Source organism: Terrapene carolina, unplaced genomic scaffold (assembly GCF_002925995.2).
Source record: "Terrapene carolina triunguis isolate 2854851 unplaced genomic scaffold, T_m_triunguis-2.0 Scaffold30, whole genome shotgun sequence".
Classification (NCBI taxonomy): domain Eukaryota; kingdom Metazoa; phylum Chordata; order Testudines; family Emydidae; genus Terrapene; species Terrapene triunguis.
The window spans coordinates 7,895,669-7,912,046 of record NW_020664381.1 but is presented as its reverse complement, the minus strand read 5'-3'; the positions used below and the strand labels follow the sequence as shown (position 1 = coordinate 7,912,046).

The 16,378-nt window shown below is 39.3% G+C and overlaps 1 protein-coding gene across 2 annotated transcripts in view; it reads right to left on the bottom strand.

The window, feature by feature from the left end:
* Window positions 1–4,457: 4,457 nt before the first annotated feature.
* LOC112111010 (transmembrane protein 50B) overlaps window positions 4,458–16,378 on the bottom strand; it is a 29,836-nt gene continuing 17,915 nt past the window's right edge. For both annotated transcript variants that reach the window (XM_024206265.3, XM_026651391.2), the window contains exons 2-7: window positions 13,963–14,129; window positions 12,359–12,471; window positions 11,283–11,350; window positions 9,841–9,933; window positions 8,553–8,610; window positions 4,458–6,109 (exon numbers count right to left, since the gene is read on the bottom strand). In XM_024206265.3, coding sequence (XP_024062033.1) covers window positions 6,064–6,109; window positions 8,553–8,610; window positions 9,841–9,933; window positions 11,283–11,350; window positions 12,359–12,471; window positions 13,963–14,061 — 477 coding nt within the window. In that variant the 5' untranslated portion in view covers window positions 14,062–14,129 and the 3' untranslated portion in view covers window positions 4,458–6,063. The remainder of the gene's footprint in view (window positions 6,110–8,552; window positions 8,611–9,840; window positions 9,934–11,282; window positions 11,351–12,358; window positions 12,472–13,962; window positions 14,130–16,378) is intronic.

Below are 16,378 nucleotides of genomic sequence, written 5' to 3'. Positions count from 1 at the left end.
CATTATAGAATGCCCTTTCAGTGCCTCTCTTCTTCATTTTCCAGATTGACCCTTTAGTCCTATGAAAATAAGCTTCAGTTATGGTTCTTGACCGAATTTAAAAATACGCACAGTGGCAGTCTGCTCCTGTCTGGGATGGGGAGAAGTGCTTCTGTGGCTCCAAACTAAAATTCCGTTCACTTTAAACAATGTATATGATCAAATGTGACTCATCACTTTCAAATTCAGTGACTTCATAAAACATTTTCCAAACATTCACCTCGTGTTTAACTTATTGCTTTAAACAAGATAGTGTTTTTTTCCAGTTCTGGTAATGTGGTCTATGTTAAAGTTATCCTCATGATTAAGGCTAAGATTTAGTCAGGGGTATTTTTGGTGAAAGTCACGGTCAGGTCACGGGCAATAAATAAAAATTCATGGCCGTGACCTGTCCATGACTTTTCTCAAAAATACCCCTGGCTCAATCTCTACTTCTGGGGCCTTGATTTTCAAGGAGGGACCTGGCTGGGGGGAGGGGCTGCTCCAGTGCTGGAGGTTGACTGCCCCCCAGCTGCCGCTCTCCAAACACCCTCCAGGTACCCCTGGGGCTGCTGCTCCAGCCACCCTGAGACTGCTACTGCTTGGGCGGTCACCAGGGCACTCCTCAGAGCCAGCCACATCGGCCGCTGTTCCGGCGGTCCCTGGAACCAGCTACTTGGGGCCGCCCAAGCAGCGGCCAGTGCGGCTGGCCCCGGGGCAGCCTCTGGGACTACCTGGGGCCGGCCCCAGAACTGCTGCTTGGGCGGTCCCCGGGACCAGCCGCTGCTCACATGGTCCCTGTAGCCAGTTGCCCAGAGCCTCCTGAGCAGCAGCCAGTGTGGCTGGGGCCAGCTGCTCAGGCGGCCTTGAATTCAGCTGCACCAGCAGTCACGGAAAGTCATGGAATCCGTGCCATCTGCGACCTTGTGTAAGAATCACAGCCTTAGTCATGATCATTATTAATAGCTGATCATGTTAAGTTTCTTAATGAATTGGGTGGAGAGGAGCTCAGCTATTTTATTATTTATAAAACCATCCAGCTGTGGTGGTACTGGTAATTCATAGTTCATTACAGTACTAAAAGGGAAATGTAAACAACCCTACACAATCCAAACATTTCACCTAAATACATTCCATTCTATATAGGTTTTTAAACCACACTCACCACTGTATTCTCTCAGCACCTACCAATCGTGCATTAAGCAATGTGACTACACATCGGTCACAGGCTGGTTGGTCTCTTGTCCTTTTCCCAGAGGAAGAAGCATGTGCAGTAATATCTTGTTCTGATGGGATGTTTTTGTTTTTAAAAAATCTTATGTGCTTCAGAGAAGATTAAGGCAAAGAAATGCACTTTGCATGTGAGCAGAAAGGTTTGTGATGATGCTTCGCAGGGAATTTATTCCAGGGTGTTGGGCCACCCTCTGAGAAAGTTCTGTCACCCACACAGACAAGGTTTAGTCTTAATGTAGAGAATTTTGTTGTGCTACAAGAGCATAGTTGTCCAAGATCTTTGTCCCAGAGCTTTCAGTGGTCTTGTATATTGTGGGTGCAGGCTATGAAGCACTTTGAGGATAAGGACCGAGATCTTGAACTTGCTTTGAAATTCTATGGGAAGCCAGTGCAGAGGACAGTTGTAATGAAAGGAGAACATGACAAGGTGAAGATGAAACTGACTGATAAGCATAATGTAAGTTACATGGTTTTGTTAATGTTGTTTTAGTGATATGCTCTTTGGTTCATTGCTCTGATTTCCTCATCTTTTCATCTCTATCAGCAGTCTTGCTGAACCACTATTTGTATTGCCAGAGTGCCCTGGAAGCACCAGTCATGGACCAGGGCCCCACGAAGCTAGGTGCTATACAAAAACAGATGAATCCATCCCCAAGGAGCTTACAATCTAAGTATAAAGACAAGGAATGGATACAGACAGCTGTCCAGTACCATCCCCATGCCACAGTGAACTTGGAGTATTAAGGAACAGCTAAGCTGTACACAAGTTTCCCTCTTATATTAAAATGTAGTACAGCCACCTGAAAGAGCGAATGCTAAAATCATGTTAAATATTAAACTAATGGCCAGTTTCTTGGGGGATAATACCTGACAACTAGCTATTTAAAAGCATGGGGACTGCTCAGCCAGGTTTTGGGTGGTAGACGGGGTTGTCCAAGTGAAACCTGTTTTGCACCACCTCCTTACTACCAAATGTTTCTGTAATTCTCAGGATTTACTCTTCAGCCTGCCTACCTTCCCCTGCAACCAGGAGCGGGGAAAAGGAGTAGAAGAACAGCTTAGAGAAAGGGCATGTCAAAGTGTGACAGGTTCAATGAAGAAATGTACTGAAGCTCAACAACACTGCATTTCTACAGTGCCACACTTAATCTGAGAACCTTGAAGCGTTTCACACACAGGAACTCTCCCATCACCTCTGAAATAAGTTACTTCTCCAATTGTTTTCTGAAGCTGCAGTAAAGCCACATGCTGGAGTCTGTCTGTCTCAGTGGGCATGTACATGGGAGTAGGTGGTATTAAGCTGCTGGTCTTCTCTCAAGTGAAGGGTAGATGGGTATCTATTCCCCCTGCGAGGGGCTTGTCTACACCGTTTTTATAATATGGTAGAATCTATAGTCAAAACAGTTCAATCAAGCTGTAGACTACCTCCATTAGGTCAGCCCTGGGGATGGGCACATGTTTTTTTGTAGTACTTTGTATATGTTTAGAAGCTGGCAGTTAAAGCAGTACAGCCCCCTCCTCTGGGCACAATTTTATCAATATAAGATGTCTCTAGCAGGATAGCTTATTTCTGTTACTGGTATAAAGGCACTTTATAATGATAGAATTGTGTCCACAGGTGGGGGTTGTACTGCCTTAACAGTCAGTTTCTAAACATATATCAAGTGTTACAGAAACAGGGGGTAGATCAGCCCTGGGGCTACCAGTTTTGACTGGTGTATCCTGCACTGTCTTTAAAAACAGTCTTCCAAGGGGAACAGTGAGAGCAAAAAAATTATATGGCTTCAAGACTGAACTTGGTAAGTTTATGGAGGGGACGGTATGAGGAGACTGCCTACAACGACATGTAGCTGATCTCCAACAGCCAGTGATGGAACACTAGATGGGGAGGGCTCTGAGTTACTACAGAGAATTCTTTCCCAGGGATCTGGCTGGTTGGTCTTGCCCAGATGCTTAGGGTTTAACTGATCACCATATTTCGGGTCAGGGAGGAATTTTCCCTTGGCTCAAATTGGCTGAAAGACTGGGGGTTTTCACCTTCTGCAGCATGGGGCCTGGGTCACTTGAAGGTTTAAACTAGGGTAAATGGTGGATTCTCTGTAACTTATCCACAGAGACTCCAAGATCTCTTTCTTGAGTGGTAACAGCTAATTCCACGCCAACATTTTGTATGTATACTGTAGTTGGGATTATGACTCCCACTGTGCATTACTTTGCTTTATCAATATTGAATTTCATCTGCCCTTTTGTTGCCCAGTCACCCAGTTTAGTGAGATCCCTTTCTAACTCTTCCCAGTATACTTTGTACTAACTATCCTGAGTAATTTTGCCACATCAGTATCTACCCTTTTCCAGATCCTTTATGAATAGGTTGAACAACACTCATCCCAGCCAGTGCAGACTCCTGGGGGATACTACTATTTACCTCTCTTCATCAATCTTAAAAAAAACAAGCTAATCCAGTGACATTTTAAACCAGTCTTATAATGCTTAGAATTATGAGGCTAAAAGCCCTAGTGAAGATGGTATGTAAAGGAGGGATGCATTCATCTTGATCCTCCCACTGCAGGGCTGCTCCTGTGATATGGGAGTGTGGAAAGAAGTAAAGGAGATCACCCACTGGTGGGAGAGGGCTAAACCTAAAAGCCAGAGAACATCAGTGGAGTTAGAAACAGCTACACAACATAGCTGGCTTCTATTTAGGCCCTTCCATTGCTGGTGCTCCTTCTTCCTAAGCTCCAGTTGCTGCCTTGAGGTAGCAGCAGTCACTAGCACTGTCCCAGGTGGGAACCTGGGCTTCAGCAGGATCAGGGCAACATTCCCTTCTATGCCCCCCGAGCTAGGATGCACATAGAATGCCACTTCGAACACATAAGTGGAGCTAACCACACTGTCTTGCAGATGAAATATAATTGAAAATTTAAAAGGATACCATACAAAAGCATTAAGAGGCTAGATGTTTTCACTTTGCAAGAAAATCACCATCTATAGCCACAGCTCATGGAAGGCTTCAGTTCTGGCATGCTACAACTACTTGGTCTGATAAGCTTGAAGCCAAGAGGTCTGGAAAATAACTTGTTTTAATATTGGCTGACTTGTGCAAAGTCACTCTGCCATGCTTTTCAGTCATGAAACAGGGTACTACATTTTTAAATAATGTATAGTGGTGTTTGGCAATTTTTATGTAAGATCTGTACAAACAAGAGATTAGTCTCAGGAAGCCTTTATTGTATTTCAGTGAAGTTATAATTGAGCAAATATAAGCTATGTACAATTCACACAGTTTAACATCATCAAATGTAACCGATTCAGAATGAACTTGCAGTTTGGTGGACAAATCAGGTCGGAAGTAACAGTCAAGGCAATGGCACAACTCAGCTATGGCATTTGCTTCATAATATGCCCCCTCGAAAGATCCCCAGAAAGGAGTGGGATGGGAAGAAATCAAATTAGCAGGAAAATTAGTTGCCATACATGTGGAATATTTTTCACGCTGTCAAAGTTATGTTAATACTATTTGTAGAGCAAGCTTATGGTATATGAAAAAAAATTATAAAAGCTGGGAGTGAGAAAAAGTAATCTCACTTCACTTTATGCTAAATGCTTTAGATATAGGTAGAACTGATAAGAGAAGGATGTCAAACGTGTAACCAAAACTGTAGAACATGTACAAGGTCATCCAATATAGATATAAAAACATCAAATTCTCCCTTTTTGTCTTCTCCAGTTCGAACACACTGGACTCCAATAATAATGGAACCATTTCAACTCAATTCTTTCCTAAGTGTGTACTCATTAGATCTAAGAAATATACATGAAAAATTTTTTCATAAAAATGAGGAAAAGTCATCCTGCCACATATATTTCATCAGCAAAATGATCCCTGAAGAAAAGCTGCATTAATGTAACTTTAAAAAGTTAATGTCTTTCATATATTCAACATACTCAAATATATCAGTTTCAGATGAATTTAGGTTTTTCTTGAATGTAATGGTAAATATAGCTAATGGCAATAAGTTACTGAACACTAGACATGAGTGTTTCATTTTACAAGAATCATGTCATTTAATTGTGTTTGTGCTATAATAATGACAGGATTAAAAATAAAACTGGTCACTCAAATTGTCCCTTTATTATGGGACCTTGTTAAAAAGTCTTCACCTTTTAAAAATAGTTCAAAAGCTATTCTGTATTTGACTTTTTCAAACCTTTATATAAAATTCTTCTTAAAATCTCACTTTTAGCCCAGGATCTAATCAAGATTTTTTCCTCTTAGCTATCCAGAAGTTTAGCTGAGACACTTTGAAGTATCCAACTAGGCATTGCTGCATAGCTTGTAAAATCAGCTACAGCCCACCAGTGCATAAAAGTAATAGTTGATTTGATACAGTGTGGGCTTGATCCTGCAAACTCTTACTTGCTTGAGAAGTTCAATTGAAGTTGGTCTCACATATGTGAGGGTTTGCAGGATCAGATCCTACATGGTGTTGCAAGTTCATGTATGAGAGCAGAAATAAAGACTTTAGAAATAAAAAAATTTAACACTTGCTTTAAGATATATACATACACAGCCATATAATGTACATATTCACAAATCTGTCCTATGAAAAAAGGGAACTAATTACAGAAAACTGTCAAACCATTTTTGAAAATCTCATATTTCATTCAATTTAGAGAAAGCAAAAGAACATTAACAAAAATATTTAATGCAACATCTGAGTATCTGGCAAAATGTAAAAACAAACAAAACAAAGATGTCTAGATACTGAATACACTATAAAGGGTATGGAATTAATGCTAACTTTGATTATATTATCCCCATAACTCTTCTGTTCTTCCAAATTTGTAGATCAGAGTACTGTAAAAAAACCAGAAGTTTACATGTAATGTGGAAAAAGGTCACTTGACATAGGAACAGAGGATACTTTAAACTCAAGTTTTGCACTTATAATTTGGGATGAAAGAAACAAAGTGTAAAATATGAATTCTTTAGCTACAGTACATTTAGACTCCCTTTGCTAATCTTAGCTCAGTCCACTTTAACATCTTTAATTTGAAAATCTACTTTTACATATATTTAATCCCCTTAAGCAATAACTCACCAGACTCAGAGGCTATATATCCAAGAGTTCTGGTGGAGTTTAACTATGAAGTGGCTGAGCTAACAACACCATGCAATCTCTTTTAACAGCCGCAGCTCTGAGGACTGGAGGGTAGTAAATGTACCAATTTTTTTAAAAAGTTCTAGGGGTGATCCACAGAACTCTAGAGCAGTAGACCTCACAGGTGTAACTGGCAAACTGCTTGAAAATTAAAAATAGAACAAAATATGTGAAAGATCATGATATGATAGGGTCTAACCAGCAGTTTCTGCAAAGGAAAATAGTGCCTCTCCAATCTCTTAGCATTCTCTGAACACATCAATAGACAAGTCATAAAGGAGAACTGGCTGACAATTTATTTAGGTGTCCAAATATGCTTTTACAAGGTCCCTGCACAAGAGGTTACTAAAAAAAGCTAAACGTTCATGGAGCAAGAGGACGACAAGCATTGTCATGGCTCAAACATGGCTAGGACAGAGAAAACAGAATAGGAATAAATGTGAGTTTTCCACATGACAAAAAGTCGATAGCAGATGCCTGAAGGTTCTGTACTAGGTCCCATGTTATTCAACCTTTAACAATGACCTGGAAAGGGGTGAGCAATGAGGAAGACGACAAAAAGTTATTTAGGTTAGACAGGACCAGAGAAGACTGAGAGGAACTTCAGAAAGACCGAAACGAGCCAGATGAATGGGCAATATGATGACGAATGAAATTCAGTGTTGACAAATGCAAAGTAATGCACACTGAATGGAAAAAATTAAACTACTCATACTTTTGATAGGGCTCTAAATTAACTATTAACTCAGGAAAGGGACCTGAGTGTCACTGTAGACAGCTCAATGAGCAGCTGAAGTCCAAAAAGCAAACACGATATTAGGCTGTATAAGTAACGGGCTGGAGAATAATACAGCAATCACTATAATATTTACATAATATCAATGGTGCGGTACTGGTCATCCTATCTCAAAAAGATTACTGCAGAATTAGAGAGGTTCAGAAAGAGGCAATGAAAATGATCAAGGACCTGGGAAAAAACCTCCTATGATGAGAGAATGAAAAGACTAGGACTGTTGATTTTAGAAAAAAGATGACTATGGTCTAGAGAGGATAGATCAGGAACGTCTGTTTTCAGTGTCTCATAACACAAGTACAAGAGGGCTTTTACTGAAATTAAAAAGGTGAGAAATTCAAAACTAATAAAATACTTTTTCACACAGTATATAGTTAGACTTTGGAACTCATTGCCACAGGAAGTCATTGAGGCCAAGAAATTAGGAAGATTCAAAAAGGAACTAGGACATATTGATAACAAGAATATCCAGAGTTATCATAATTAATGATGCACTTTTGGAAGGGATATTAAACCCCATGCTTCAGGGCTTAAGCCTAATTATCTATTCAAAACCAGGATGAGAGCTGGGGGGGGGGGCAGATTACCCCCACATCTGCCTATTGTGGGGTTCTCACACCTTCATCTGAAGCTTCTGGTACTGACCATGGTTGGAAAGAGGATTCAGGACTTGAATGGCCCAGATTCAGTAATCAGTTACAGTTGGGCCAGCTCTAGGTTTGCAAGACTCTGCTGAAGAAGAGAGAGATGAGACCTTATACTGACTTTCATAACCTGCATATTTGAGAATAGGAGGATTTGGCACGTAAATCCCATTTTAGAGATGTTTTCATTAACAAAGGTGTCAGAAGGGTTTCACCAGCTAGAATGTGAAGAGACCAGGTTTAAAAAAAACTAGGAAAGACCTCCACATTTCATTTTTCAAGTATGGAAGGGGTAAGGATGGGCCATAGGGTGAGGGATGGGCCAGGGTGAACATTGGTTGTGGATGCTGACAGAGTAGTAGCCTACACTAAGGTCAACAGGAGTGGCTCAACCTTCTTAAAAATCAGGCCACTTATTATAGTCCTTAAATATGAATGTGGGAGCCCAAATTTAGGCTTCTTAAAAAACTTTAGCTTCTGCCTTTAACATTTGTTTACTAACAGCATTTAATTGTATGAAAACAAACACGCTTTGTATTCCTGTGAGTAGAGAGAAACTATGTTTAATGAGTAAAACAGAAATGGACTTCAGTTTGGCATGAAAACATGTAGGTTACCTGCTTCATAACATGACTGTGGGTAGAATAAGATAGATGCCAGCAATGGTTTGAAATACTTAGGCATAAGAGAAAAATAACTTACCTAAAAAATATCAATGCATTTTGAAAAAACACAGCTAATCCTGGGTACACATTCGTGTCTACAAAATAAAAGTGAAAGATATATTAAGTTTAGTAGCTTCATATTGGAAAAGTGTATTTGAGACTATTCATGGAGTCACCATCTTGACACAAACCAAGCATACATTGCTCTGAAGGGGAATGGACAGTGAAAGACAGCACTGCCCTAACTCACAGGGGTATTGTGAGGATAAAACATTAAAGACAGTGAAGCATCCAGAGGCTATGGTAATGAAGCCATATAAGGGGGAGGGATAGCTCAGTGGTTTGAGCATTGGCCTGCTAAACCCAGGGTTGTGAGTTCAATCCTTGAGGGGGCCACTTAGGGATCTGGGGCAAAATCAGTACTTGGTCCTGCTAGTGAAGGCAGAGGGTTGGACTGGATGACCTTTCAAGGTCCCTTCCAGTTCTAGGAGATAGGATATCTCCATTAATTTAAGTACCAAAGGTAGATAGCAACTGTCACTTCTAGTACTTACACAAGTGCTTGTAAATTAGAACATAGCCATTGCAATTCAATATGTTACATGGATGACCATGTAAGAAGAGAACAAAATTAGGTCCCAACAAATAAATGGAAATGTTCAAATTCTTATAAAAGTCTGCAGTTAGAACCACAAAGGATTCCATGACTTGTTCTGTTCTGGGTTTCCCTCCTATCGGATAGAGAAAGTTTTATTCATATGCAAAATATAAGAGTTAGTCAGTGCACTTGAGTAATGACCATAAGTGTATTAGTTAAAAAAGGAATTGGTTAATAAAGTTTCACAAAACCCTTAGAAATGGAGGCTTCACTAGAATACTTGAAAAGTAAATACTGGTTTTGTATGCTTAAAAGACATTCGAAGTTCCACAGGGATAGAGAGTTTTATGTTAGTAGACAGACTAAAGTTCAAGCATCAAGACTATAGACTAGATAGCAGCACATGTATATATAGTTTCTTCTTCAAAATAAGTCACTAAAATCAGTACAGGAAAAAGCTGAGAATTTCATTTACAGTTTCTCTTAATCTGAGCAGCACTATGGCTCCTTACTTTACTCACCAGATCTCTATTCTCTGAACTTGCAAAACTCTCAACAACAACATCAATACAAGAGGTACATGTGTAATGGAGGTAGAATTTGCCATTGAGGTCAACAGTACAAACTGGAACAGGTCACTTTGCATTGTATGTGTAGACTTTTTTTCACTGCCACTTTGGAAATGTCCCCTCCCCTCCATTAAAATGTAATAAGGAAGGAGCCTTACTTTGTGTAACATATGCTCCAAAAAGGATCCACATTGAAGCAATAAGTGAACCGAACATCAACATGAAACCAATAAAGAGCCAGACGCGAGCACCTGCAAGAAATATACTAAAAGCATTAAAAATAATCTTCTGATCAGTAGGTGATAATGTATCATAAAAGAGAGTGGCCCAAATCATCCCATCCTGACCATGGGAGGAGGCTCTGGAGGGAAAAATCTCCACCAGGATACCCTTGCAGAATTTCTACCATAGCATCCCACCAGAGAAAAGTAAGGCAGGATTTGCCTCTCCTGATGTAATAGGTCATAGGGTCTGTCACCAAATCTGGGGATCCCTCAGGTATTCACAGAAGTCCAGGGCCATCTGTGGACAGGCCCCGTGGCTCCACAATGGCTCTAGCCCCAACAGCATTCCTCATCTCCTAGCAATGCATCTCCAAGTGGAGCTATGTTGCCAGAGACTTCACTCGGCCACTGCAGCCCATGGAACTCCTGGAGTGAGAGAGGAATCCCAACAGAAAAGATAGCAGAACCCCTAAGCTGTGCTATCTTTTCCAGGGGGATCATGTGAAGCCCTCTGGCCACAGTCCCGTGCCCACTCAGTCTCCACCCCATGGGAACTCCAGACACAGAACAGCCTCTGGAAGTTCTGAAGGAGGGAGAACAGTACCTTGTGGAAGTGGAAGAGGGAATAGCTATATGCAAAGGATCTCCTCCATGCACAGATATATGGGTCACTCCAGGCCAATATTAATAGTCAGTGGGTACATGGACAGGTGATAGAAGGTTTGAGGGGGCTGGATTGGTTTTAAAAAATCATGCCCTGTGTAAAAAAAAAATGCATAGACGTGTACAAAGTGAAATTAAAACCTGTACACAGGAGTCCCATAGCAGCTCTACCTCCATGTAGAAGCCCTGAGCAAACAGATGATACACAATGACCAGGCCAGGGAGTTTCTACACTCTCCAAGGCCAATTAGATGGGCTTTATGCTGGCTTGAAGTAGCCTAGCACTAATGGAAGTGTTTGGGGTGGAACAGGAGAGAGGGACATTGGATCCACAGAAACTCCCCACACAGACAGCATGGAGGGGCAGCAGCCCCTTTTCCAACCCACAGGCTGGCATAAGATTCAGAGTGGCTGTACTGCAGCCTCATCAACCCATCTCAGGTTGTGGATTGGGATTTTACTCCCTCAGTGCTCATGCAGGATGCACAGATAAATGCGAGTTACTCAAGCTATATGTATTTCCTGAATCTCATCTTTAGTAGGAAATCCAGAATTCATGTTCTAAGTCTCAAAAATGGCAAAAAAAAATATTTTTCAGAGGTTAATGAGCAAGGAACATTTTTTCTAAATTCTATGAGGTTATCATGAAATTCATTACAAACTGCAGTTGTTTTCATGTAGCTCTTTTAATGCTGATTAAATAAACCATTTACCTGTTCTTCCTAGACATCCATCACTGTAGCTATCTCCTCTCACCTGTGCATTTGATACAGCATTTATCCTGGGACAAAAAACAAACTCAAATACATAAGTCTATAAGTCTAAAGCTTTACTAGAAAAGCCATTTGAAAATTATGATGGTTAAAAACAAAATTAAAGTTTTTAAGAGATGTGAAAAATATTCAGAGAAAGTTACTAGGCTGGTCGTTCCCTTCCAGTCACACAGTTTGTAAACTCTTTGTTTAGACCAGATCTTGCAACTGGATCCACAAGGGCAGATTTCTACACCCACACAGAGCTTCAGTGAAGTCCATGGTATCCTCTCAGGTGCAAGGTCTGCTCCAAGGCAACAAGCATCTGAGCCTTGTTTAAGTGTCCTTTTTTAAAAAATAATTGAAATATCTGTAATATATTCCTGGCTTAAGTTAAATGCATTTTTTTTTAAAGTTAAAGACACACCAAATAGGTTTGTGGGATGATTGTGTTGAAGACAGTATCATGAATCACTCAACTACTCACTACTACTAATGGTCTAAATTCATCTCTGATGCTACCCTGAAAAAAAATGGTCATCAAAATAAGTTTTAGACCCAGAGAAAGCGCTGTAAGAGTAGTTAGCTACATCATGGATCAATCTGGCCTAATATGCTTCATGTTAGTATTATTGCATAATATATCAGAGGTTTTTCTCCAGGAATATGAGCACTTGTTATAAAAGGAAAAGATGATGCCTTATATTAAGCCAAGATATATATAATTTTTAAAGATAAAACTTAAAGGCGGCAGAGAGAAGAAACAAATAACCGTGTAACTACCCAAGAGAAAAGGAAGCAGAGACCAAGAACTTTGCCTTCTTTTGTGTATTACGCAAAGGAGGTACTGGTGGATTAGCGAAAAGTAATGATGCTGATGGTTCAAATTTAGACTATATATATATATATATATGGAGAGAGAGAGAGAGAGAGAGAGAGAATGCTGGTTAAATTTTCCACTCTGTAAAATTATGCATCTATGCATTTACAGGAAGTAAGTACCTTTTTAAATACAGAATTATCATTAGCATACTTACATGAAAAAGGCTAATGTGGAAAACACTCCACAGGTGTGGAATGCATGGTTCATTTGTTCTGGTTTAGGATAAACTACTGCAGCATCTATCATTATCCACCAGCCTGTGAAAAACTAGAGAAACAATGAAACCATCACACAGTATTATGAAGCTGGAGGGGTCTGAAGATAAACTCTCAGCATGTTTTCTTTGTCTAACACTTCATGCATATTGCTAACTTAATTTCTTCTTTTCACAAATACGCTCTTAAAAAAGTTTGCTGACATGTATATTCTGTAATCCAGTAAAACTGAAAAAAACCCTTACTGCTGACATTTTCAAAGCAGTGTTTGGGATTTAGCCATAGATCTTCTATTAAAATTAAAGAAAAAGGTATGGCTAGATTACCTTCATTGCCTTAAAAACTTGAACATATGTTCCCAATATATGAATGATTTAGCCAGGTAAAATGTAAGTGCTGTAACATACCTTGTTATGCCAGACACACACACACATCACGTAGGAGTCTAGTCATGGACCAGGACCCCCTTATACTAGATCAGGGGTCGGCAACCTTTCAGAAGTGGTGTGCCGAGTCTTCATTTAGTCACTCTAATTTAAGGTTTCGCGTGCCAGTAATACATGTTAATGTTTTTAGAAGGTCTCTTTCTATAAGTCTATAATATATAACTAAACTATTGTTGAATGTAAAGTAAATAAGGTTTTTAAAATGTTTAAGAAGCTTCGATTAAATTAAAATGCAGAGCCCCCCGGACCGGTGGCCAGGATCCGGGCAGCGTGAGTGCCACTGAAAATCAGCTCGCGTGCCGCCTTTGGCACACGTGCCATAGGTTGCCTACCCCTGCACTAGATGACGTACTAACACAGAACAAAAAACAAGGCCTTGCCCCAACAAGCTTATGATGCTAAGTATAAGACAAGAGACAACAGATGGAGACAGACCGACCGACCAAAGGGGGAATACGAGGAAACAATACTGGTCAGTATGATGGGCTGTGCTCTCAGCACACAAACGGTCTAGCCGTTGTCAAGTATTTTGTAGGCCTCACAGCAAAGGAGAGTTTTATGGACAGATTTGGAGGAGGATAATGAGTTAGTTTTGCGGATGTTTATAGGGAGCTTCTCCCAAGTGTAAGGGGCAAAATGGGAGAAAGCATGAAGGTGCTTGTTTGAAAAGTCAACAAGTACGCGATGGCAGCTGGCATCATGGGCTGATCAGAGGCAGGAGTCTACCTTTCAATACTACATTAGATTTAATAGGTAGGGTGGGGATAGGGCCATGAAGGTCTCTGAAAGTGAATACATACCTTCCAATAATTTAACACTTTTTAAAAGAAAATCAATACCAGAAAAAGAAAAAGTAGTATCGGAACATCAAATTCAAACATAGTGTACACATCCAGGTGAACTGCAAAGGTTTTCCTAAACAAACTTGAAAAATATGAAGAAATATATCGGTTTAAGAATGCAGTTAGCACTGCAAGTTAACAAAATTTGATTTAGGAACGTTTTATTTTCAAAGATTAATACTAAATGAAGTATTAATGCCACATTAAATAAGAAGATGACAAATCTGGATTCATTTGTGTAGTCTGAATACTTACCAGTACACCTGCAACCACTGAAGCAACTGCATTTCTTCTTTCACTCCAGTCAATACACTCACACTCTGGCCATCGGAAATTGTCTAGGAATCCTGCCATTTCTTTAATGGTTAGATTTTTCTTCTTTATCTGTACTCTTGCATGAATTTTTCATTAACTGTTGAATCCTAAATAATTTAACAAAACAGCCAATTTAGAAATTTCATGATTTTTTTCCTTAATATATATATATATATTTGACAAGTTTGTTAAAGACAGCATCCATTTAAAAAAAGCATTTTTTCTCAAATCAAATTTGGGCTAACATTTTGGTTTTGTAAGAACAAGCTTTTACAAACTAAGTCTAACAGCAATATATCCACAATTAAAAAAAAAAAATCTAAAACCTACAACCCAAACAATGAAGGGTTATGCTAGCATGAGAACTTAAAAATTATTAGAAATTGAATACTCTATTTTCATCATCCAAGCTGACAGAAATGCAAAAATAAAAAAGCAAGCAAAACAACATAAGTGGTAAAAACTAAATATGATTTTTAACCTGAGAGTGTCACTTCAAAGGCACAACCATCTTCTGCCACTACAAATACTCTTGTAGACAAAAAGAGAAATATCACAAATGCAAGGGGATTTAAGAAGTTCTGGTAAACGCATAATAATTGGCCTTTACATCAGAGCATCTATTAAGTTAGATTCCTGATACCAGTTGTATTCAGGGACTAAAGATGCTTGGGGAGTACTGCACTCACACCACAGAGAGAAGGTAATAAACTTGTTGATTCAGCTAAGGAATAGTGTTAATAAAATTTGAAAGGTGTCTTATTTAGTCCTTCTAGACCAAGGAGGTAGGTGCATCACTGCAGAATCTTAAAAGTGAGAAGGCTAAAGCAGGGGTAATTAAAGAGAAAGCTGTAAATAACTGTAAATAGAAGTGAAATAATTGGGCCTCAAACATTTTATTGGCTGATCACTAACTAACTACTATGTTGTTGTTCATAGTCTATTACATTTTCATCTTTATAACATTTCCTCCATTTGCACATTCCTTACATTTGATATGGTACAGGCTTGTATACCTGGTTTTAGCTTTATTTATTTATTTGTTTGGTTTTGGTGTTACGAGTTCAAATATTTACAAGATTTACATAGCATATTAGCAATTCACAGCAAGCATTCCTGATATCTAATTCTGTTTTAATATTGTAGTTAATCATTTCTCTAATCTATACAGAATAATCTACAAATATTGTTTAACTGTACATTATGATTAACAATTAACTATCTTAATCAAAGTACAGGAAAGATTGCTGTGGAGGTTTTTAAATTCCAGTGTTATCAAGAAAAATCCTCCATTGAAGGTCAAAGGAAAATTAAATCAAATACTCAGTATCAGCCTACACATGAATAAAGGGCACTTCTTGTAGTTTAGATTTTTATAGAAGAAACAAGCAATTCTGAATCTAGCACTATGATCTCATCAATGGTTATGGTGACATCTTAAACCACTAAAGCAATCCTGGAACAATTGGGTAGTCAACCATAACTTCCAAATGAATGTATTGCACAAATAAAAAAAAAAAAATTTTAAACAGCAGTAATGGATACGAGTCCAAGATCCAGCTCTTACCTAGAAGATTACCTAAAAGACTCACATTCCTTCCAACTCTTCCACTAGTTCCCTCTGTGCTTCCCTCCCTGTATCACAACTCTACGTTGGCTCCTACTGTGCTTCCTTCTCCACCCCATCTTTAAGTTGCTGATTGTTCCTCCTGTAATTTCTTCATTTCCTTTCAACTCCCGGTGGCTCCTGTTTCCTTCCCCCTCCTCCACTGACCTCCCTATCAGAAGGTCTGGTCCATCTCTGATCATCTCATTACCACTTTCTCCATGAACTACAGGTTCCTTTTTGTATGGTATTGCAGCCATTAATTACAACAGAATGGCACATGCAGAAACATGAAACATTTTTAAAAACATTTTATTATGGCAAAGTTACAATAAAACGTTAACATACTACACCATACATTACTTATTCAGGCTCCAGTTAATATTCAAAGATCCAGGATAAAGATTCTGGCCTGCTGATGGGAAGCCTCCCTCCTGAGTGCACTAGAAAGGGTGACCAAATTTCTAGACACCTATCCCATTTTTGGCACTTTTCTTGTGTACATACTTGGTGTGAAAGCTTTTTCATTAGAAGACTGTCCATATTTTTCTATACTACTGTTCCCAAGAGAATGGGTCACATTTCCAATAATGTGCAATACAGAGTCTAGCTGCTAACAAAAAAGATCTCTAACAAGCTAGCATTTTGTTATAAGATGAATCTCTAATAATTCCCTGCCCAAACCATCTAATTCCCTGACAAGCACTACATGTGCAAGTATGTTATCCTTTCCCCATAATCACTCCATCA